General features: G+C 35.1%; 1 protein-coding gene across 4 annotated transcripts in view; it reads left to right on the forward strand.

Annotated features, from left to right (window-relative positions):
* Positions 1 to 26,095, forward strand: part of LOC113508798 (protein outspread) — a 230,798-nt gene that overhangs the window by 82,087 nt on the left and 122,616 nt on the right. For all 4 annotated transcript variants that reach the window (XM_026891912.1, XM_026891913.1, XM_026891915.1 and 1 more), the window contains exon 2: positions 9,381 to 9,461. In XM_026891912.1, coding sequence (XP_026747713.1) covers positions 9,381 to 9,461 — 81 coding nt within the window. The remainder of the gene's footprint in view (positions 1 to 9,380; positions 9,462 to 26,095) is intronic.

Below are 26,095 nucleotides of genomic sequence, written 5' to 3' on the forward strand. Positions count from 1 at the left end.
ATAAACCCATTTTGATTTTGAATGACTTCGTCAATTCACTGTTGACTGTACCATGTTCGTTATGTATCAAAATTATTTATATTAAACAGCCTTTACCATCAAGGTTAAAAGCACTTGTTCACTATCATCTCAATATCGAAGGCTTTTTGAGAGTACACCACTTTCCTGTTGTATTCACACGTTTGGGTTCCATATGAGTGGTCTAAAGGAAAATTTTACTAATAAACTGATCGACAATATTATATTTATGTGCAGATATTTTCTTTTAATTTTATTGGTAGGTAAATAGTTAAAGTAATAGAACAAATATATTTAAGATGTTATGAGCGTAAAGTAGTAAAAAGTACATTCTTCAATAAAATTGACCCTGATTAAGTTGAATGGGCCATTACAATGCGGCACATAGAAGACGCTGCTTTTAATTACTCGTACTAAACTTTAACAAATTCTATTTCGAAAATGCTGTAGATGTCGTTAAATACCAGCTTACAATTCGTCCCGGCTTCTTAGAACCGAACAAATTGACTAAGGAGGTCACACTGAATGACTCATTAGTGTCAATACTATCAACAATAAGTAATTGCCAATTGTCGAGACGTACGGTAATCTTAGTGTAAATACAGGTAAAAAAAAACATCTGTCAGAACTTTCGGAGCGTTCGACATCTCAATCGGATCGCAGACGATATCTGCACTAAATGGTCTGTCATTAAGGCTGCGCAGGCGCCTCCCCGCGCGACTGTGACTCCACGATCTATAGTTGAGATGTACTGACGAACGTCGATAGCATCGATGTTGAAATTGGACGATTACTGGTTTGTAATGACACCTGCGTCGTGTCTGTTAACGTGCTCGTTTATGATGAATGATAATGTCTTCTTTGCCGTACATATTCTTCCTGATGTTTAACGAAATTAAAATCAAAAGAAAGTTAAATAAAGACAAAACAATTAACTCATTTTTAAAGGGTTTCCTCGTAACTTTTGATAATGAATTGCTTACCGACTCGATATCGATGCACTTCGATGGAATTCGAACTCTACTCCTTTCGCGTTTAGGTTAATTTTCGTTCGGAGCCCGGGGTAAAGATAAGTCATTGGAAAGTGAAATGGGGGCGCACCTGACTTTGCTTTCTTTGCGTCTCGGTGTTCTTTTTGCTTCAGTGAGAGTGGTCTAGATTCGATAATTGTGTCGGTAGCGATTCCGTGACGAGTTCGGAACGCCCTCCCGGCACTAACCACGGGAAGTTGATTCATCGCAACAACACTTTCCAAAGGCTCACAATTTGCATTGCTAATTGAAATATTGGACTTAAAAATTCTCACAGTGTTCACAGCTAATGCAAATAATTAGAAATCCATTCATCTACTCAGCTCTCTATTAATCTATTCTTGAATGAATATGGATGGGTTTTTATCGATCAATGTCTACTAATTAATGCGAGTATGCTTCTTAATTTGTGCAGCGTCGCTTTTAGTCATTTAGAAACTGATGGCTAGTTCTAATGGGCATCAGCGAGTTTTTTACGACTTGTTTGCAAAATTATGGGCTTCGCTTTATCTTGTTACGTCCGCAACAGCATTGTAGTGTTCACTCCCCTGCTCGTGTTCCGTCGAACGAATTGAGTTTTTAACGGATACCCGTTGAATGTAAAAGTTGGCAATAATGAATGTGTTAATTCAGATGAATGTGTCTGGCTCCGGAGATACAAAACAAGCTTCTACTTAATTATGAACTCTGTTATTTGTTTTCTCTGCTGTCTCTTTAGTAATTGCGTCTCTAATAACCTTATTAATTGATTCTGAAGGTAGATTTGCATAATTTAGATGGCCATTTTATTTATGAACAGATAAAACGCTGGTTTCTATTATTCCACTAACGAGTATTTATATCTGACAATGATAGAGCTGTTGGGGTCCTCGGGTTCTTATCGTGCACTGTTTGTTGAAAGTCGTGATTCTATCAACGCTTTAGTTTCATTGTCACTGGTTTTTGTATCGAGACTCGTCTGATTTTGATGCGATAGAAAGTAACTTCACTTTTTTCTATTGTCGTTTTCATCTTTTGTAGTGTTTTATTTGCTTTGGACAGTGGTATTGATAATGTTCTCCGTTGTACTTCCTGTTCACGTTCGCGTTGCTGTTCATACAAGCTATCATACTTTCTCTGAGGATTGCCGTGTCTTGTATAGCTGAGAGATTGATGATTAATCAGTACTTGAGCTAGACTCGTGCGCAGACTCCGCGGCGCCCGGCGCAGCGCTATCGCGCATCGAGCTGCGCGCGCGCCGACGAAAGTGCAAGTCGCCCAGTTCTCACGACCCCCCTCCGCCGCGCCACTGCTCACGACCTCCATCTACCGACCGACTTGAGAAACTATCGATTATTGTAATTCGAATTATTTACACTTTCGGAAAGTAATCGTGGCCGCGCAATGCGCACATGCGCATGCGATCGCCCGCGATAATGAACGCCATGTTTGGTAGGCTTCGCTGCCAAGTATTTTGTTTGCAATGTTTCTCCGGCTTTGCTCTGTAATTTAGAATCTGGTTAGATAATTTCTGATACTACTATATGAATTCAACATTTATTAAGAAGATTATTAAGAAAATTCAAATGGCATGTTGTTAACCCTTTCACATCCATCTCTTACGACACAACAAGCAGCTGTTCAAATAGACCGCAATAGAAATTATGAACTGACCCGTCGACATAATTTCGGTTTACACAGATATTATTTGTCATAAATTAAGTACATGTAATATTGGAATCAGAGTCTTATAGAATGCTGTGTCTAAGTAGAAAACTTTAGCGTTTTTCCTCCATTAACGTTTATCCGAAAGTGGGACTTCTCTAAAATCAGTCCTTTAAAACCGTTAGCCTCAACTCTTCCAATTTTGACTCGTACAAATCTATAAAAATCCGGATGATTATTTTCTATAATAGCCGGCAGCCTTAGCCAATAGCCTATGGCCTACATGTATAACTTTATATACTGTATATAATAAACCCGTAGAAAATAAATTACCCTGTATTTAAATTCAATTGCCTAATTAAGCTTTACAGTTTTCTATCTCATCAGTTGGTTTCCTGTCATTTTCCATTAATTGTATTATGTTATTGCCTATCTTAGTTTTTACAGTATTTTAATGATATGCTCGTAAACCTTCTTCTAGCATTTCTATCTTATATTTGCCCCTGTACTACTAACATGCCTCCGCGCTAACTTTAATAGAGTCAAAGTTAGTCACTTGTCGGAAAGAAATATCATTCCCATTCATTTTAGTTTTTTGTTTGTCTTTTTCTTCTTGTATGTAACTTTCTCCAGGACCTTTTAAATCAATTTCTATTTCTCGCTTGTCCCTTTTGCCTTAACCAACTGTTAAGGGATCACCATAAATAATATCATAGCCATCCCATGGCTCAGTAGTTTTATAGTTGTCACGCGACAAATTTATGGTACTTATGAGAATCAGATGACTCTTAACATACACGGTAGCTTAATAATACCACCTATAATAGGTTTTGGTCGTAATAGTTATAAATTATACGATTTCAGTGTAGTATAGGATTTTATGATACTTTTTGAATGGTGATGTAACACGCAACTATGGGCCTTGTCATCCCATATGAGTCGTAAATTTTAAGGGAAAGTTGCATCTGGTGGTTTGGAATAATTCTCTCTCACTAATCCGTGTTAATAAGCTTGGCTTTCGTTAGCCATGATGGTACTTAGAGTTGACGATTCTTATGTAAGTCTTAGATAACTTGTTGATCTCTTGTTAACCTTTCCAATCAAGTATCAATCAAAAGATTTCAAACAGAAAAGTTTTGCCAATGTTTTGCGACTTAAAAAATCGGAATCTCAAAAAGGATGTACGTAATATTAACAATAAATCCGAACAAACATTTGTCGCCAGGAAGTCATCGTACTTAACATGCAGATAAAAACATCAAATAACATTTTATTACGAGACATTTGTACAAAATAATAAGATTCTTGTATTACAAGCACCACCATGGAATAACAATAAACAAGGACATTAAATCTGTACGGTATTCTGTCCCGTCCGCACGTTTGTAGGATGGCCAGCGCCGGTACCACGCGCTCTTAAAGCAAGAGCCCTGTTGTCGTGGAAGCGGGATAGCGCTATACAATCCGCATAGCTCTCTCTCTCTGCCACAGCAACAACTATCTTACTCATTTGTCCCGTAGTACAGGGTCAGTTTTATGTTCGTTAGGACTAATCGCATAAAACGTTATAGTAACTTAAATACCGCGTTAATAGTGCGAGGACTAGCTTGATAAATAATGCATTCGTTTATGGCGACGCTTTAAGTAGCATTCGCTAAGTGCTAAAATATTTGAATATCTAAGTTTAAATGAGTTGGAGGTAATAGAAGATTAGTTATGGTTATGTTTAGAATGGATGTGATATAAACTTTTATGTTGTGTTTATATTCTATAGGTTTATGATGATAGGCAGGTGATAAGATCTTAGTTTTCTGCTGTTTCTAGGTTTGTGTTATATCAAACGGTAAAAAAGGGCGAAGACCTACTGTGTTGGCACATACCTCACCCGTGAATAGAATGAATAAAATATTAAAAACAAACTTTGCTGCCGAAAGTGAAGAATTATTAAAAACTAGCTGTTGCCCGCGACTTCGTCCGCGTGGTTAGAAGATATAAGTTATAATTTATACCTGCCTTCTATCTATCTATCTGCCTTCTATCTATCTTGTAGGATTCAGTCAGCTTTTGCAATGTAAGCGCAAAAATGTGTTTTTTTACGACCTCACATTAGAAACTGATGAGATTCTGATGTATAAGCTATATTGTGGTAAAGTTTCATTCAAATCCATTCACTAGTTTTTACGTGAAATAGTAACAAACATCCATACATCCATACTTACAAACTTTCGCCATTATAATAGTAGTAGGATCAAATTATTGAAATTAATAATATTTGATACTCCTTGTATTAAAGAGTTACGTTATGTTATTGTTTGTTTTCTTCAGTAAGAACCTGTTACGTTTCCTAAAAATTTTGCCAAATTTCCCTTTGCGATAAAAACATGACAAAAAAAACCTTTAAATCGATCAAATATTGCTTTCGGCAGCATATATAAGTATGCGCATAATTTCCGTCAAGTAGCCAAAGATCGTTTCAGATAATAATTTACACAGTCACCATTACAATAATAATTTTCAATTTGCAACTCCCGCGCTCGATAGCGATCTAACGGCGCACGCGCAGCTGAAATTCGATACGCATAGATTTGTATTGTCGCTTTAATGCTTATAACGGTGCCGGCGTTGACATGTGGGAGTGACATACATACAGACAGTACTTATGTACTTATATTAACGATATTACATTTACTGATGCTCAGGTCTTGAGGAAATTTACGAATGCCTGGATAGTATAGGTGTAGTACAGGTTACCTGATAATACCACCGTCCGTCGGGTTGTAGGTTTTATTCTCGCATGGGATTTTATAGTGTCATTCATGGATACTTATTTTAAGTTTGGGTCCAAGTTGTAGTATAGGAATTGAATATTTGGGAATCGTCACAAGTTAAAATAATAATAAAAAAAAAACTAATCTTTATTATAAAAAAATGTTACTTGAAACCTGTGATAAGATTTTTTACCTAAGAAGCGGTAATTTTATACAGGCAACCCCATTCGGTCTACAAACGTGGTCTTAAATTCTGAATTTAGAAAACAATTTCTAAGACCCTAGACCTTGTTCATAGGCCTTAACAATCACATTACACTAGACCCGTGGGAAGAGAAATTCCGATTCTTTCAAGGATTCAGGCTAATATCACTGCTACTGATACCTGCGCGATACGCTGACCATGGGGCCCCGAAGGTCAGTAGAAAGTGGCTTTCCCATGCCACGTGTATACTAAAGGGATTTCATTGGTCTCGTAGACATGAAACAACGGACGCATTATCGTAACATGTTTCGCGAACGGATAATTTTCGCTTACAAAAACGAAATCGGCAATATTGATCTGTAGCATGACGTGCATTCTTTTTCTGTATGTGACATTTACCTTAGGAACAGTTACTGCCTTATATCATTATTCACCGACACTTGACAGATTTACAATAAACCTCATTGATCATCATTCATAACCCTTTGTCAACTTACAAATGACAGTTGTCCAAATGTCATTTAACCCTCCAACAAAGAACAATCCAGTGTTATTGCACCCAACGTTGAACTGTACAAAACTTCGTACGGATTGTGCACGCATTATTAAAACGCGATGAAAATCACGGGTTTTTATTTGACGCGTAGCACGCAACGAGAACAACTGTAGGTTGTATGAGTTAAGAGGTCGAGGACCCCAGTGACATCGCAATACCGCGGACCGGTGTTATAAACTCTTGTTTACTTAATAAGCATGATTACCATAATTTTACGGTGTCTGCTTTAGTTGGTTGATATGGTTTTTGTTGCGAATTCGAAGGCTTTGTCTAGACAGCGCCGGTAGACATTTTGTAAATGATACCGCACAAATGTTTATATGCGTTATTTATGTTCGATTTGTCACGTGACTGGGATTCTTTTTTTTTAAACAAGCTTTATAATGAGAGAGCGAATTTCTCTCTTAGCTGATGTTCTCAAAATTATGTTTTTGTACATGAGTGAAAAATTAGAGGTGTAACAATAATTTGACTGTATATACACACCTCTATTATCCGACGAATCCTTGCGTCCATAAGTTGAACGAAATAATCTAACAGTTTCCGATATCATAAAAGGAAATTTTAATCGGAAATTTATACTAATAGCTTTTTAATTATTCTATTAAAATACTAATTGGGTGCAAATTACTTTATATCAATAGAAAATCGTGTTTTCTGATAATGTAACTGCCGACTAAATATTCAATTGAGGACGGAATTATACTAATTAATACATAATTATAGATTTAATTATGATAATACATGGATCGTATGGAATACTGATATGCTTTTATTTTACGTAACAAATTGTGCTTTCTTTGTAAATATTTTGATTACATAATATGTAAACTTAGGTAGGTAATATGATGTCCACAAGAGGCCACGAGTTTTATTTTCATTAAGATAATTTTGGATTAAACTGGAAATGGTTCAAACGTACTTATATACTGGATATCTTGAGAGACAGAAAGCTTATTCATAAATTGCTTTAAAATGTTTAAAAGTATATGACTTCTGAAATTATATTTCTTATACTAGCTGTTGCCCGCGACTTCGTCCCCGTGGGTAGAAGATATAAGTTATGATTTAGGTGTACCTGCCCAGTTTTTTTCACATTTTCCATTGTATCTTAGGTCCTATTAGTCGCAGCGTGATGGTTTATAGCCTAAAGCCTTCCTCGATGAATGGTCTATTCAACACAAAAAGAATTTTTCAATTTGGACCAGTAGTTCCTGAGATTAGCGCGTTCAAACAAACAAACAAACAACCAAACTCTTCAGCTTTATATATTAGTATAGATTACCATGTCTTTCATCCTCCCACTCTTTCAAATAAGTTTTTTTTTTACAGTTCAAACAAGCAACGACATTCATTCATAAATACAGATACATATTATCTGCTATGATTATTCTTCTAGAAATGATCTGACTTACGTTTTTGCATCGCACTAATCTATTCGAGGAAGCTTCAGCCAATAATACATGATTATACTTCTTCAACCAGTCCTAAGTAGTAGCCTCGGTTATTTCTGATTGTAATCGACTCATTCTTGTTGGCAGAAGTTTTTTGTTTATTCAAAACAAACGTAAGACAATCAAGTTATCAGGCGAAAAAACTATTAGACGAATTATATTCTTACGCTAAATGCATTACTGTAACATATGAAAATTACCACTTACGGCACTTCTCTAAATTCAATGTAGCTTTCGCACATTTGGACTATTATTATCAACGTAATGGCTGATGTGAACGAGAGGGATCCAAAAACTATGAAGTAACCCTCGCAGACTTTATCTGCTTCATCGGATAAGCAAAATTAATCAAAAATATTTTCAGTCATTTCTAGAACACCAGATTGAACGCCACAGACGGCCATGTTTACGTCAGTCGTAAACAATACATCACATAACCCACGCGTCGAATACTTTGCAGAATTCTTAATGTTCTCTTTTTATATAACAGTTATATTATTAATCTTGTCTCCGCTTGACAGATCTTCTTAGAAACCTGACATGCTAAAAAGTTAATTTCTTTTTTTGTTGAATTTATAATGATTTATTTTGTACCTTAGAAAGATTTGTTGTGACCAAAGAATAAAAAGATAGGATATAAAAGCTATGAAATATATGTGGGATAACATTTTGCCAAGAGTCATTTTTTCTTTGATGAAAACTCCTTAGTTACCATTTTGCTGCCTCAATATATATGTCTTAAAGGTGTTGTAGGAGAGATAAGGACTTAATAAGGCAAATACTCAATTTCCAATATTATTTATTTGTATTATAAATGTTTGCGTAAATTGCCAATATCCTGTTGCTACGCGAAAAATAAAAAAAGAAACACAATTACGAATATGTCTCCCTGCGAATGTAATTTGTTTGCAAAATTTATTCAACAATTTTTCACATAATAGTTGTGTTGTATTGAATTTATTACACGCGAATGTAATTCTGAGGACCACATAATATTCCCAAGTCTCAGAGCCTCTAATATTAATGCTTTTATAGATACCATTTTAATCTGCTGACATTTTTACAATGTTATAAAATATACTAACACGAAGTAAGTTATTGTTACGTAAAGATATTAAATTTATACTTTCTGTCTCTTTAAAATATACATGAGTTGTAAGAATAATTATATGACGGGTTTCCAGCTGATTCGAATTTAAAAGTAGGTTTAAATAAATAGCAATCCATAAATTATCGAAAAGCAGATGTTTTCAGCACCGAGATCACTTGCTATTGTAGATAAAGGCAAACCTTTTAAAAACAATAATTATGTTTTAAATTTAAGGTTCGATAAAATACAATCAGTACAAAAAGAAGATACGCAAAAACATGCTATAGACGGATCCGCAAATTCTTAAGAATCTAAAGAACGGATCAGACTTATCAAAAGGAACAAAAACTTTGGGCTCCAAAACGTTGAGTTTTATTTTTATTCTACAAAATTGCCGAGGTGTCAAATTCGCGCATTATCGATAAAACCTCAAATCCGAGAGATTTACGATAAATTTATGAAGTATCAAGTTGCGAAGCTTTGACTTTATCAATTCCTAACATTGGAAACTTAAACTTGCTTCTAAAACCTGTTGATACCTCCATTTTTATTGTTTTGAGAAAACTTTCTCATCTAGTATTACTTTACTAATTTATATTTTTGTTTGTCAACAGGCAAGCCGCAAGATATCAAAATGCGGGTATCTATTCGTGGCTCCCGGGTGGGACTTCTCCAATCCGCTCTACAGAACAAAGGTAAGAATATTACTATAAATCTCATAACATGTTGCACTGTTGCATCCAAAGAGTAAATGAACTCATAGAGTTACGAGGCAAGAGTGGAATTGCTGATGAAAACGCCACAGCGTATAACCTATGGAAGCTTTTCAGGATTCCAATGGGATCTCCCTAATGTTTATAGTTACGGATAGCATCATTAGCTGAGTAACTGCTCTCAACATGGAATCATTTAGCTGATGATATGTTACGCGTATACCTTCAGTACCACGTTCTGCCTCAGGCCCTATAAGCATTTCATCTCCAATTCGCAATGCATCTACAACTGGATCACGTTCTTTATTTGCGTCATTATTTTTAAAAATATACCATTATAGCCATTTCAATTCAGGGTCTTCGCTGCAATCGCACAAACTACACGTGACCTTAATCCTGCGACACTCCCTATCCCATATGCTAATCACGCGGCTTGTAACAGTTCAATTGTTCGACGATGCGCCTGCGCAAGTCCTTGCCCTCTAATTACTTTCCCGAAGTGATTTTCATTAAGTACGGTTACGGGACCCATTGTTTTGGCTAATGGGAATTGTGAATACGTAATTATTTGTTTACAAGGCATGAGAATGAAAGAAAAAAACCGTTTCTTGTACGTGATTAGTATAAAAAGCTTGACAGGTATTTTTACACATCGTGAACTGGCATCTTGTTGTAATTACTATGTAGGACGAGAAAAGAAAGAAAGATATTCATTCTTATATATGCTATGAAGTGTTAAAATTCAAGTTATTATCATAAAAAGGTTTTTTTCCTTAACCGTGACTGGTTTCGTTGCTGCTACCGTAATAACTTCATCGCTTTATCGAAGCCATTTCATTAGCACGGGCGTTAATTCCAAATAATATTGATGGCACGGCGCACGTCCGGCCTGCAGTATTGATAACGCAAATCTCTCATGATTAATAATATTCTGCCAACCTTAATTCGCGTAAAAACTCGCCGCCATGTTTTTTGACACTTTTTGGCGCCAAGACTCAGCCCCCTGCCGGCTTTATCGTAATCTCTGGAGATTCACGTTTCGAAGTCTTTTTTGTTTGCATAATAATAATATTTCATGGTTACTTTATCGATGGTGCCGTTTGTACTTAAATACAAATAAAAACTGAAAAATGTTTAGGCAGTATTTTGTTCGATTTTTCGATACAGCGGTGGACATTGCTCATGCATTTTTTTAATAGACATGTTACAATAGAGTTTTTATTCGATATAACGGTTTTAACGGTTTTGTCAATTTGCCTATTGATGATCAATCAGCTCGGAGTATTGTCGCATGAAAGCTCAACACGTAACAGCACGGATAGCACTATCATCGTCCCAGTTGAAGAACTCTCAGGATACGTGGTGCAGGAAATACCTGGTAAAATCATCCCAAAGAGGAACATTTGAAAAATGCCCCACACTTTATAATTCTTGCACAATATGAGGATAGTAGTGTTTACGATGGTAATAAATATGGATGTTCCGCGAAACTCGATTAGGGTCTAATGTGTTATTTTTTCAAAAACGACCCCACGGCCGATACTTTGTGGCCTCGGATTGTTCCTTTTATTGAGAGCTTATAAAAATTAAGATTTATCTGTGTATCTTTGTTGCTTTTATTTTGCAAGCACGTTTAATATTGAGCTGGTATCTTTTTTTTCGGCCTCTTGCCCTTGCTTTCTTTCTTCACTTAATAGACTAAATATTTTATTTAAAATATTACAGTTGCTTTTTGCGAAAACATATTTACCATTTTTCGTATTTGAATCTTTATGTATGTGTTGTGTTCGTGACTTTATTAAGAGCAAACGCTAGACCAAATGATTATACTTTACAAAATTATAAAAATAGTTTCTATAGTAACGGCTGTACTTAAAATGAGATTATTTATGTCATAGTTAGACGACTTTCTAGTTCCTATTGCGGGTTTCAGTCACAACCGCAGATGGCAACATTTAAATTAATCAGAAGGTCAACAAACGCAATAGCGGATGGCAAGCCATGAGAATTCGGTTTTAAAATAATACAAATAAGTTGTTACACTAACACAAACTCGATAAGCTTTTCTTTGTGCTGAATACAGTCCGGGGTTTATTTGGCAACTTTACCACACCTTATACACCGGTATAATTGTTGTATTACTTATTAAGAACTGTATCAGATTCTTTAAAATAAGCCTTACGCTATTGTGCTTAGTCTTATGCGATTCCATTGACACAAAAAGCTTTATTTTTACAAGCTGCAGATGATCATAGCTAATTGTAATGAATAAACCTTCTGTATTTTCCTGCGCAGTGGTCATCAAGTAGTACGGATCGCACGCACGACTGCATATAGAAAGCAATACATATTTTACTCCATTTCAAATGGAAACACAGATGTTACATCAACTTTAATAATAACTTTGAAATCCAATTTACTTGAAATAATTGACTTCTTTTGCATATTTACAGATTTGTCAATAATGGTTAGGAAAGCACCTTTAGGCCTTAGTTATTTCATTTAGAGGGTGTTACCAGTGCCTTTGATTTCAATAGAGTTTAACAAACTAGGGGGCTTTTTACAAGCCATAACTAATTAGGCAGTTGTGAAGATATTTCAATTAGCCTTTTACCGAAATGTTGGATAAAGTTCGTTTAAATATTATTGTTTCTGACACCAGCAGATTTAATAGATTTATCCTTATCTAATCGTCTACCATCTACCCTATTGCAGGAATGTTAGATTACCCACCGTACAGACCGTTTCATTACACACCCACGTTTCTCACAAAACGGTAATTTGTCCAATGTAATAGGGGGCGAGTCTATTGCCATTTACCACATTTCCCGACGTACTTAGAATTTCATAACACGAAGCTAATAGCCTGGTCTTAGGCTTTATAATTTATATCGACATCACCTTCCGTTGTCCTAAACGTTTAGGTAAGCGCGTTTAATTGTGGGTCCTGGTTGTCATTCCAACAACTTTAATAGTCGTTAGAGAGTTAGACGGTCACCACCTCAAACCCACTGTGCGCGTTTCATCCTCACGTAGGACAAGCCTTTGTGTTGTCCATGAAGTCTTGCGTGAACTTGAATGTGTGTAAAACCATTCGCGACACAAGGATTAAATTCCTTAGTGCGGGTATTGGCTTTCGTTCGTTCTTTAATAGCCTAAACATATACCAGGTTGTATTTACATCAATCATACTATACAAAGACGAAGAAGACGGGTAGTCAGAAGCAAGAAAGTCTGATATCCAGTTTTAGTAACGAAAACCCTATTATTCCTATACCCATAACTGGGTTAAAGCGATCAGCTATTTCAATTCAGGGAGGCGGTCGCTCCTTGTGAAACTGGTCATCTAGTTAGACTAGCAGCTGACCCCAAATACACGGAAAAAGGCCATCCAGATGAAGACTTAGAGATTTCCCATCACGAAACTAAAAGCCTTAGCCGTTATAATTATATCAACATCACCTTCCGTTGTCCTTAAGTGTTAGATGTTGTGATTACTAATGATTGGTCGGTGATTGCCGAATATTATAGGTTTACAGTAGCGCTGACCTTCGACGACTCGGTCGAGTTATTGCAACTGATAGGTCACCTTCTCAGTTCCTTTGAATGTTCTAGTGGATGTAAAAACGTAGGGGAAAAAATATAATCATGATTTTAGAGGTTCACGCGACTGCTTAACATTACCCATGCAGTCGATTTTTTTTTCACAAGGACATTAGCAGAAAATCTGTCTATGTAAGTATCTGTCTATAAGAATGCTTTTAGTAGTTAAGGTTATCTGATGTTTCGAGTTGTGTTATGAGTTTCTAACATTGCTAATTCCTAGTGGGCCGAGGACGATATAGAAAAATGGGTATAGGATAAGTTGCGATTGTTGCGAAGCGCTGGTGATAGGAGATTGGTATAAATTAAAGGGAGGTAAGGCCCTACATTGGGTTATTCGAGGCTGTTATTGATAATATTAACAACCAAAAATATGTAGTACCTACCATAATGAACATCAGCGAGGTTATTATAAAGTGTTATGGGTTTGATTTAAGTGCTGTCAGGACTTTGATAGGTATTATTATTTTTGATGCAAGCCCAAAGAGTTTTAATCAAACTCTTTTTGTTTCTCTCCGACTTTCGTGAGAAAACCAGCCGAGTATAAAATTAAAAGATTTGAAAAAAGGAAGCGTCAAAGGTCTCACATTCTTTTTTCATATTTTGTTTTATTTTTAATACTTATTTACAGTAGCTCAGATAAATAATGCCGAAACCAATTTTTCCATTACCATCTGTCCGTCCGTCGGTCCGTCTAAGTGATTTTTAATAGCAACTTCCTTTGTTATGTTGTTTTATAACAACTTAGTTTTAAAATCATACTTAATAACTGCAGTTCAAAAGGTCCGAGTCATTATAATAGATTGTTTGTTTTTTAACTAGGTTTGCCCCTCGACTTTTCCTGCACCATGTAATCAGTAGTTACTGGGAAGCAAAGGTGAAAAAAGTATTGTGCTTTGTATCTTTCTTAAATATTCATTAGATAATGTTAACTAATTGTATGTTAACATGCAAGCATTCTTTTGTTTTAAATCGAGCGGAACCTTAACATGTAAATACTTAGTGAAAAGAAAGAAAGAGATTCTTTTATTTGTAGGTATTTGTCAGAAGTATTTTGCCCTGGGATAGCTGAATGGTTTAAGTCACCGTAACTGTGCACAATATGTCGGTTTCGATCCCGCGTAGGACAAGGATTTGTGTCATTAAATTGCTAAGTGAGGAAATATGTTTTTCGGTATTGAAATAAAAAACCGATGATCGAAGTATATAACATATTAAAAAAGAATTACAAACTTAACCTCGCAATATTTTATCGATATCCTTACAATATTAAAAACAATCGTTTAGCAATTTTATAATCTCTATTTTAATAACTTAACAAATTTATATTTCGTTGCCATTTACAATCATCCGGCAGAATCTACGTTTTCTTTTTAACAAAATGGAAGATGGCTGCTAAGTGGTATAAAATTGATAACCTAACTTTAGAATTTAATTTTTTCGATCCGAAGCTAATTAAAATGTCATATTCTGAGTTGAAACCCTTGTTGTTCAGATCGTTGATAACTGTTAAGGTGTTTATCAAAGGTTATAATTGGCAGACATGTTACTTTGCTGCTTATCATATTCAAATTAATTATACAAGGATAATTGTTTCATTGAAGGGATTTCATTGGTCTCTTCGCTAATCGCGTTTTCTCATTATTAAGTCTCCACTGTTTGTTCGTCTGTACCTATGAGCATCCGTCTGATACCATGCCTTTAATATGATGAGTAATTGACAGTTAATATTTTCACGAATGTTTTTTTTATCTCAAGGCCTCTTAGTAATATATTCAAACCTTCCCTATGTTTGAAGAAAAAAACGGTAATATTTTACGTAAATTGGTGCTTTTCTCTGTCTAAAATATCGGGTTGTAAATAACTAATCACGAAATCCGTGTCTGCAATGAAAGCTGAAAGCTATTGAATATTTTTTGCTGTTCATCGGTTTCAATGAATTCAATAAAATGATTCAATTGACTGGTGTTATATTGTTGTAAAGGTTGAACGACCTATGTTTATGTAACTTACTATTGCGATACTCTCTTTCTAGTATTTTTCATTCAAATAAACATTTCGACTCGCGGCTCCGCCACTGCTTCAGCTCATGATTAAGGACTCCGGTTGGGTCTGAAACTAGTCGAGCAATCCCCATAAACACGCTTGTGTGAAACGTGCATTATTGTATAATGCATCATTCTCACTAAAGTTGCTATAAAAATAAACATTTTTGTTTGCGATCAGTTCTACCTAACCGCCATCTTAATAACCACCATACCTTGTTTTAAACTTGGTAATTGTCCGTAATACGCAAACCCAAACAATTCACTACAAAACACGTTTCGGACTACGATATCCTTACAACATTAGCACACACTTAGCTAGCAGTCTCCACTGACCTTTGTTTCACAAGATAATATTATACAATCAAAGCATTGTATTTGCCTATTGATATCATCTATTGTTTTTGCTATTGCAGAGAAAGATGCGTTATCTCATAGCTGTAAAATTGCCAAATTCTGACGGTCAATCAATGTGAAGTGTGATTGTATTTAATTATCTATTTTATCTTATCTTTAATGCTTAGCCGGTTTATTGAGTCAGTTCATTGCTTGAATTGTTGTAAGTTGGTTCGGTTTTGAGGTCAAAAGATGTAAATTCTTAGAATACGTATTGTACCCATGGGTTATATAAACTACTGTTTTTCTGCAGAAATAACACTTAAATACTTAAAAAACGAATGGATTTTACATATGATTTACATTTCTGGACCACAAAGTTCTGTTTCTCTACATAAATGAAACTTAAATACTTTAAATCGTATTTACGCTGACACTACTGGGCTCCACCGTAAAAAAATTTAGCAGTGAAGAATATACAACCTATGGCTTATTTAATAAGAACTTTTCTAAAACCTTCCTAACCTAATCCTATATGTCACCTAAAACCTTCCACAAAACAATATAATCCATAAGTATATCTTGACACAAACATTGCAATAATAAATGCGGACAACATCACATACATTGTTCTGAACCCAAAGTAAGTTGCTAAAGCACTTGTGTTATGGAATTCAGATACAGCGAAGGTACCACAAACACCCAGACCCGAGACAATGTAGAAATGTGAATTTTTACATTGACCCGACCGGGGATCGAACCCGGGACCTCAGAGATAGCGACACCTTGAAACCGGTGCGTACGCCACTCGACACACCGGATGTCGCGCAAGACTCTTGCTTTAAACTTTAGCCGTCAAAACACACGCGTGTTTATAAACACCCACAATAGGAAGACATGTCCGGTTGTGCAAATATTTGTACGAAATTACGTTTGTAGGGTACACTCGCTCTTTTGAACGATCATTTTCACTTGTAGAATACGTTATTTTTTAACTTTAAAAGCTTTTAGCCGAAGCGAAGTGAAGATTCCCGATTGACTATACTGCAAGTAATATGAAAACATGACATCAAAACTGAACTGACGGAAAACAAAAAATCCGTCAATAAAGAACTAAGACTTAAAAAAAACACTTTTTTGTATTTAATATTGTAAAACATTAAATGGTAGGGCACTAGTCATCCAAAATATGAATAGTCTTAACTTATCGAAAATATTATCTCGCACTTTTGTCCCTATCAATTTGAGTACTTTAGAGAGGGACGGAACTAAGGATTGCACGTTTTAGTCACGACCAGAGGTTATGATATTAAAATATGCTTATTTTCGAACTACAACCATTGAGCAACTAAGGAGTGGTGTGCTCACAACACGGCTACAACGAGACTGTGCTGCACCGCTAGCTAAGCTGGAAATATATTCATTCTAAAGTTACAAAGATGTAGTTGTTTTTTTTACATAATTTTCGCACTAAACTTTCGAATCTGATTCGAAGAATGTTTTGTATTAAATTAACTTAATTAGCTTTAATTTTCCGCAAAAATGTAATTGCAAAACGAGAACTAATAGCATACAAAAAAGGATAGCTACAGCTCTAAAAATAGACATTTTAGTTGGGTTCTCTCAGGACAAATTTAAAGAAGGCCAATCGGTTTAGACGTGAAGACGTAAACAGTATATGCATGATTAAATAAATAAGAACAAAAAATCATTTCACGAGTGCTACGCATCGCCTCGCATGTCCAACACAGCACCAAAGCCTAATCTATCAGCGTTATCTCTCCGGCGTCATGAAGCAACCACTAGCATAATTTGTATCGATCTCGTATTTATTTATGGGAAGCCAGACAGAACCAGATCTGAAACTAACAGGCCCGTACTTTATCTTTTGGAGTCAAAATGGTGTCAAAAACACATCGTTACAGAGGTGTAGCGAATTGTGCGTACAGCTGTTATACTGTTGCCGGCTGCTACAAACTTTGCGTTGTAAGTTATTAGTGGTGCTGGTTGCTATATTTTGTTGAGACTTGTCCTTTTAATAAAAAATCTTTTTGATTTTGATATATTTTATAAGAATTCGGATTTGCAGTATTTTTTTTTTCAAATTGTGGAACACATAGGTATTGGATATAGTAGTTATATAAAAATATACCCGAGTTTCTTTTTATGTAATAAAGATATGGTTAATTAAAGATAAATCTAGTTTTTTCACTGAATAATTGCTTTTAACGATAAAAATAAACACAAAAATAACTCAATAATAGACAAAAACTTTCTTCTACACAGCCCTAGGCTATCTCTAATCCGTACAAGTGCGCATCAGGCTAACCTATTTACCTCCAGTTATAAATTAACCGAGTCACAGGCGGTTAATAACTTAGAAATCGATAACCGATATGATTTCTCGATATTGCGGTTTTCTTGGCATTTATAACCATCACTATTGCGTCCAATGGACACAGACTAAGAATTAGAATGGACGTTGAGTGTGAATTAATGTCGAAAGAATCTGTTCGTAATAACTTCATGTAAATTATACATGGGTTTAGTTCTACTGAGGTTAGGAGCCGTAACAGTAATTCCATCAGCTAAGCAGATCATGAGAAGTCAGTGTTAATTTTTGAACGCCGACTCACTTTATATGTACATTTACAATTATACTCTTAAAGCATTTAGATGGTGACAACTTCACGTACTAATTACGCGCTGGCTGCTGTCCCAAGCATATTCAAAAATACTCCTCCTTATCTTAAACCTGTAACAAGATAGTTTCAATTTGAATTTAAACTATAAAACTAGACAAACTATAAAAATTGTGATTTCAAATTAGGCAATATTTATATCACTTGTCCTCCTCAAGAAATCCTCGATCGTGGAACACTGAACAACATTTTCATATCCACACACTATTTCATCTGTGCGATCTTCGGAATCGAACAGTTAATTAAAGCCCGACTTTCTCTAATGTAAGTTAATACTAAGTACGTATCATGCAGATCTAGGTTCGATTCCGACACAGTTATAAACAAGCTTATTGGAATGTTTAGTTATCTCAAACAGTCGATTTTCTCGAACAGATGACAATCTTTACTTGAGGAGAACGAAATATTTTATATTATTGAATTACGGGTATGTTGGAGACGGAGTAATCATTTTAATTAACAACGATACGAAAAGTTTGTAGCCCAAAAGTATACCTACGAAGATCAAATTTTGTCTTGTATGGAGACAATTCGACCTCATTTGAAGCTAAAATAATTTTTATCAAATCTAAAGGTTCTTTGCATTTAACACTGTTAAAGTTAAACTGGAGACGTTAAAGAAAAGAAAAAAATATTGTTTAGCAAAGTTTTGTATCCAGCATGCGAAATTATTTTAATCTGTTATTACTGATAGAGTCCATAGCTAATAGTGCTAAATCTAAATTTCTTCATACCGCCCAATATTGCACAATTAGTCGTTTATAACTCAGTACAAGTACCGATATCAGATCGTTTATTATACGAATAGATACGTCAGTAAAACGACAAGCTTTGCAATAGTTTTGTAAAAACCATCGCATTAACCTTTTAAATCCTAGCAAGCGATTAAAATCAGATTGAAAGGGCAATTCTATGATACAAATATTTTAAGAACTAGGTACTTGAGTGATTTATTTTGGATATTAATCAAAGCTGTGATCGCGAAAACTGTGGTCCTTCAACAAACATTGAAGCAATAGACAGAGAAAGATGGGAAGTACCAAAACTTTAACACTGGACTAGGAAAAAAATATTAATAGAAGGATTAATTAATTATTAAATGATGTAACGGTCAACACACGCGTATTTATCAAATCGAGTCAGTCTATTTGTGATCGGGATTGCCTGACTAGTTTAGGACCAAACCGGAGTCCTTAAACATGAGTTGACGCGATGGGGTCGCGAGTCGAACCCTGAAATAAACCGATGCATCGTTTAATAATGAATCATTCTCACGATAGTCACTATAAAAATATAAAAGGTTTTTCTATAAATCCCGTCTAAAGTAATGACGTAGGTTCTTAGTAAGAAACCTCTATTTTTCCACTTGATCTTGTAACTGAAGAAGCTAAGGATCGACTTACTACCGCAGTAGCTGTTATGTAAACAAGGACAGGTGTGTAAGATAATTATAGCTCAATAATAATTGTACTACCTATTATGTTATAATACCAGTGTATATGTCCTACTGCTAAGCACAGGCCTCTCCTTTCTTTGAAACACAAGTCAAAGTCGAGGCTAAGGTATTGGTCCTTGGAGGTAGACTGTCGGATTAACATGACAAAAACTTTTCTAAGATCTATATAAAAAAAAAACGAGACATAAAATATTAGGTACGCTTATTCCAAAATTAAAAAAAGGAATGTTCTTTTCTCATTGTTTCGTCTCATACAGCCTAATATGCGTGTGGTCCGTCGTGATTAAGCAACTTGTATAAAACTTCATTCAAAAGCTTTATATCTCAGTTTCCAGTATCCTTACTAGCTCACAAGCTCTAGTTAAGCGAGTCTTAACAACACGTCCAACAACAGGTCGTTACAAAACAAGTTGTGACGTCCTGAGGGTCGTCGGCAGCTGATGTTGTTTTAATGATATCCTTTAATGCATAAATAATGTTCGCATTAGCGGGCGTCGCGAATGCGCTCATGATGCAACACCTGATATAACGTGCTGATAAACTTACTTGTTTGTGACGTCACTGTTGTTTTGTTTTTCGTACTGGGTTAGCTACTGGGTTTTAATTGATTTTTCCTTTTTTATTGGAGCGGATGTATATTAAACCTTTTTACAAGTTTTAGAATTGGGGCGGAAGATGTGTTGTTACGCAAAATTTGCTTTTTGGGAATGGGAACTGCTGTTTTAGTGCGGTACTGGGCTTAGTTATTGAAAGTTGTAAACTCGTTGAAACGTCAAAAAGATACGAAATTATAGCTTATTTTATTTAAATCATCATTTGGTCATTTTCAATAAATCAATACGAAAATATATTAGAAAACAGTGGGACATGTGATATAGTTACAAAAGGCGCGCGAGGCGTGACGCGTTATCAGAGTAGAACGGGTGCGCGGGCGCAGCGGACGTTTCACCTTGTTGCGATGCAAATTAACAGCTTTCTAGCGATTGCTAGGAATTTTTGTTGTTTACAACTTCATTGAGTTTTCTTTTCCCTTTTGGGCTTTGATTGGTGTTTGTGTGTTGGAATGTTTGATTTAGGGGGTTCTGAAATTGTGTGTTATTTATGTTATTACCATGTTAACACTTAAATTAATGCTACCTCAAGATGATAGGAGTTACTTATGAAGCTACTAATAAAGTTACTGGGTAAAATATTTATGGTGCGAAAAACGCACGCGACGGAAGACGAAAAAGGCACAAGACAGTGGAAGATGGAATTAAGGTTTTACTTGGGGCTGTAGCAGTATGAAAAAATGTTTAAAAATAGCTTCCTTATATCAAAATATGTCGATATACAGTTTCACTTCGATTCAGCTAAACAACAAAACCGTAACATATTCAATAACATCAGCAACACAAAATCCACCACAACAATCCACAAATTACTCGAACAACACAATAGACGGACAGACAACCGCACGCTATATATACGGACGTTAATACAAACAAAATTGTGTCCGTGCGTGCGGCGCAATGCGGAAGCAACTGCACGCCGACAGACGGACTGACTAAACTATATATATTTCATGCAATCATCTATGCCATGCTATGCTATGCTATGAGAACTTCAGGGAAATGCCAGGAACTGTTGTTTGTCGTTGTAACTGCGATTTAAGGGTTCATGTTTTAAAGTTATGTTTGTAGGCTTGGATTCTTTGTAGGTTAGCGACTACAAGTGAAGCGCATCTTCTATGTTTATATTTGTATTGGTGTTGTATCGTTTGAATACGTTACTCAAAAGTGAAATCTTTATTATATTTGTATGCTTGATTGGGTGAATACAAAGTGAAAACTGACATTGTAATTATTGATCGGTTTTGCGTACATCAAAAGGCAAAGTAATCTACAACTGCCTTAGTATATGTTGATGTTGCCGTGTTAATTACTAGTACCTTAAAGTAAGAAAAATAGGTAAAAATCAGTCTTATAACAGAACTTCGTTTTTCCTGAATCTTGTGAATTTGAACAAGTAGGTAATAATGTAGTTGCCTTCTAAGGAATTAACATGGCGTCGAAATACCCGCACGTACGGTACTTAATGATAAGTAACGCTAATCGTAATACCGAATTATATCGACTAAATGAACGCTAATCGATAAACACAATCTCGATTATAATTGTTAATGCATTTCCGTCGTTTTGATTGATACAAGTATCGTACGATTTGATAAGATACTTTTTTTAAAGTCAACAATTGTATAAATTCATTGCAATTATCTTTTTATTTCGTCTACACTTATCTTGCTACTGGTTTTCCTCATTGTTGATGTTATTATCAATGTTTCCTCCTGTGGTGTATTAAGAAGTGTGAATAATAAATAATCTAAGGTGTGGCGCCAAGAATCTTATCAAAAAAATTAAGCACATTTATTTTCAATTTTATTATTTTGAGTACTTTTACTTTATATTTATACTAAGCGCGACGTGTTTCGTGCTTTCGATCCCTCATTTGTGTGATCCGCGAGTCTTAGACATGAGTCTGAGTTTCCTTAGTGCAGAAGTTGTTATTTATTAAAAAAATGTAGTACAAGCATAGGGATCAATTGATATATGTTGAATACTACTAACCGCATCATCAAACATTATAATTAAACAGACTCGATTGCAATCAAGCATTATAATACACAAAACAAAGAGACCAACAATAAAATCTCACATAAATTTCACAAGCGACCTCTTATTACAGAAAAACAATAAAAAAACATCGCCTTATAAGAAATAACATCATTAATATTCCCCGCACGAGAACTCCAAATGCTAATTTATTTTTTCTAGCCCCACACAACCGGAGTCCTGCTCCCATTGCGGAGACCAGGAAGTGGTTGATGCACCCTCAATTACCACAAAGAAATGGAGTAGAAATTGGGGACATACGGCTTGTGAGGATAGAGAGCTTTTAGAAATATATTGGGTTATTTGAAAAGGTTTTTCTGAATTAGATGCTACTTTACGTTAATTGATAATTAAGCTTTGGATCGCCTATTGGTTTATTTTCTTTTTTTGCCCTATCATCAATCTTTTCCTCTTTAATTCTGGCCAAAATTGTCTATCAGCTATCCTTAGATTTGTCTTGGTAGGAAGGATTTAACATTCACTCTGTGTATGTACAGAAACATGAAACTTTACAAAATGGTAAGTGTTACGTGCTTTGCATATCACGCAGTCCTTTATCCTCCGTATTTAGCCTTAGATTAATAACAATAAAATTTATGCTAATGAAATAAATACTTGCCTCTAACAGAAACTTGGGTGGTTGAATGCATACAGCGTCTGCATAAAACTGCACATTACTTCCAGCAATAAAATGGCTTACGCATTTAACTTTTTACTGCTTTCGCTACGCCGCAGGTTCAAAGGACAGAACAATAATGATGCTCATATTACCATAAAGAGTAGTCTGTTTGAATTAGAATTTCTATTTGTTTCGTTGTTGTTGGATCGCGGTGGTTGTGTGTGACGCCTGCGCACATAACACTAAATCGGCGCGGGTTTGTCGGCGACACGCCCCACGTTAATTGGTGTCGTCCGATGCGCAGGCGCAGGAATGCTGCGGTCGAATCGCATACCACTTTTATATTTAAAGGAAATGGAGGGAAATGGACGCTTTTATGTCTTTTGTTTCTGCGGGTTTGAGAAAAAGTTGATGACGATTGACGACTGAGTTTTTGTATTGCCTACCTGACTCTTGGTCACATAAAGTCATTTATTTTATTTCGACTCAGTGTAACCCTGTTGGGTTCATCCAAGTGGAATGGCCGTCATATTTTATTGTTTATCAAATCCGAAACAAAAATCATATTCTTTAAATTTTGGCCGCTTTATGTTGTTTTTATAACATTTTTATTACATTATCGACGTGGTGTCTTGGTATTAAAGTTTAACGTTCACATAATATTTAGTTATGGTCAAATCTAACTAAGAGAGGGCGTAGACCTCTCTAATTGCCGGTAATTTTGACATCTTGATCGAATGGAAGTCGGCTCGTCAGGAATGCTTGTTAGTTCATCTCACCTCTGTTTTCTGTTGTTAAGGTGGTTTTTAAACTAAAATTTAAAGCGGCCAGAAAAAATATTTAAAACGGTGTAATCAATCATTTTCAAGTCATTTCCTTTGTATTATTGGCTTTTGAAGATAGAAATAGAAATATATATCTGAACTCGTTATTATAATCGCTTGGGGCTATAATCAAAATATCGTTCACAATTTGTATAAATTTCGATAAAACTACACAACACAACTAAATCAAACGGGAAAATAGGCTCTCCTTTAATGAAATTCCTTTCACAGACATTCCTATAGGTCCCCACATCCGTGACACATTTTCATCAATCGTCTAGGAAGTCAGGCAGACCGGATTCAGTCTAGATCGAGATCAGAGATCAAATTAATGATTAATTCATATTTTTATCTGTCCGAGGACCGGAGCGGCTGTGTGTCAGCTAGTCAGGTATTCCGCGTTCCGAGAGCTGGTAATATAACTAGTTATTAAGGCTTAATATCTAACTGAACACTAACTGCCTGAAAATATTCACTCGGAATTACTGGAGATTATAGTGTGCGGGATTAAAAGTTAAGTTAGATGGGTTGGTGACGTGAAATTGTTTGTTTTTCGTCATATACTATTAAATATATTGTTGTTAATATAAGTTAATTACTTATAAATTTCCTATTTTGAGGTTAAAATCATGATGCTTTTTTTTCTTCTGTTGGACCTGTACTAGTCCGATATACAAACACAAAATCATAAGTCAGTTATCCAAATTAGACTACGAAGCAGCACTCTTTAAAGGTCAAATTACATTGGACAGCACCCAGATTCGGTCCTCATTGAAAAAAAACATTTCATGATTAGGTTTACTGGGCTTGCTTTTAAAATCCTCTATCATTATACCTTCATACTTCTTAGTTTGTTTCTTCTTCTGCCTAATCTCATGCCTCAAGTCTCAATTGTTGGGTAGAGTTTCCAGTCTTACCAGATTCCTTCCTGTCTTCAGTATGACATGCAGTATTAGTCAAGAAGTTTACCAAACATTTACAGACCGCGTATCGTGTGACGATACATGTCGATGTAATTAAGTCAAACATCGACTGTGATTTGTTTAATTAAGATTGTTCAATATTATTGTACAGTATGCTGTATATATGTATATTTTTTATGTAAGTAATATTGTCGTGGTGTCCTTGCGGTTCCTTGGACGAATTTGAATGCACACATATGCAGGTTCTACTAGCAGACATGACTTTTTTAAAGTTATTTACAATGCTCTCTTAACAATTTTAGAATATTACCGAAAAATAAAATCTTGTAGGTTAGTCTTGTAATCCTACCACTTGCAATAGTATAAATCATTAGTTTGCTTCAATGTTTGCCTATATATCTTTGTACAAGCTGACTTGGCGAATTTTGTACCGCCTCGACAAATAATTTGTAATGATATAATATTGTGAATATAAATTGAGATGTAATCTATCTATCTTATCTTTCAAGTTGAATCAAACTGCACTCGGTGTGCAAATTTGATTTATATCGGTCAAGTAGTTTAGGAGACCATTGCGGCGACACAAACAGCGTGCCGCGTTATTAAGATTGTATGCTTTCAATAGACGTCTCCACAAGCCTACTCAAAATATTATTATAATACAATATTCTCCGTAACAAAAATAATAAATAAGACATACCTAGCTAATTAAAACGACACAAGTAATTATTTTCTTTAATGACTGTATAATAATTATAAATAACCTAACATAACAGTACACAGTATCTCACAAATATAAAACGCCTCTATCATTGACAAAATAAGTTGGAAATTCGCAATTCCTGATAACAAGTACACTCTACCACACAAGTTATTAAACAATCATATCAATACGCCTCTATCGCTAACGGAATAAGGTTGAAATTAGTGATGTCTGGTATGGTAACTTATGGTCGACTGTATTAAGTTACCTAATTAGTAACTTCACATTATTAACTTTAAGTGACTTAATATTTGAGTAATAAATTATCATTACTAATAAGGTATTTAGTCCTCTCAAAACACTCAAATGTTGTTTGGTTTGGATTCTCGCCTTTTAAGTCAAGTTCCTTTGTAAATAATGTATTTTGGTCTTTGTATAAAAATAATAGGCTTTAAATGCTTATGTAGGTTCTTATTTGCTTTTTCGAGTGTGAATTTATGTGCCATTTAAAACAATAAATTTGGTCAAGATTTGAAGAAGTATTTTAGAGTTTTTTGGTATCTATTATTTATTTCATTATTATTTAATATGTCTCTTTACCATTTGATTAAAACCTCTAATAATGACGGAACGTATATTCGCCATTAATTTTCTAAAACACCTTTCATTTATAAAAAGCCATAATTGACGTTGATGTATATTGCAAGAACATAAAAACAAACAATAATAAATTATCGCAAATTCTTTCCGTACA

The sequence above is a fragment of the Trichoplusia ni genome, chromosome 3 (assembly GCF_003590095.1).
Source record: "Trichoplusia ni isolate ovarian cell line Hi5 chromosome 3, tn1, whole genome shotgun sequence".
Lineage (NCBI taxonomy): Eukaryota > Metazoa > Arthropoda > Insecta > Lepidoptera > Noctuidae > Trichoplusia > Trichoplusia ni.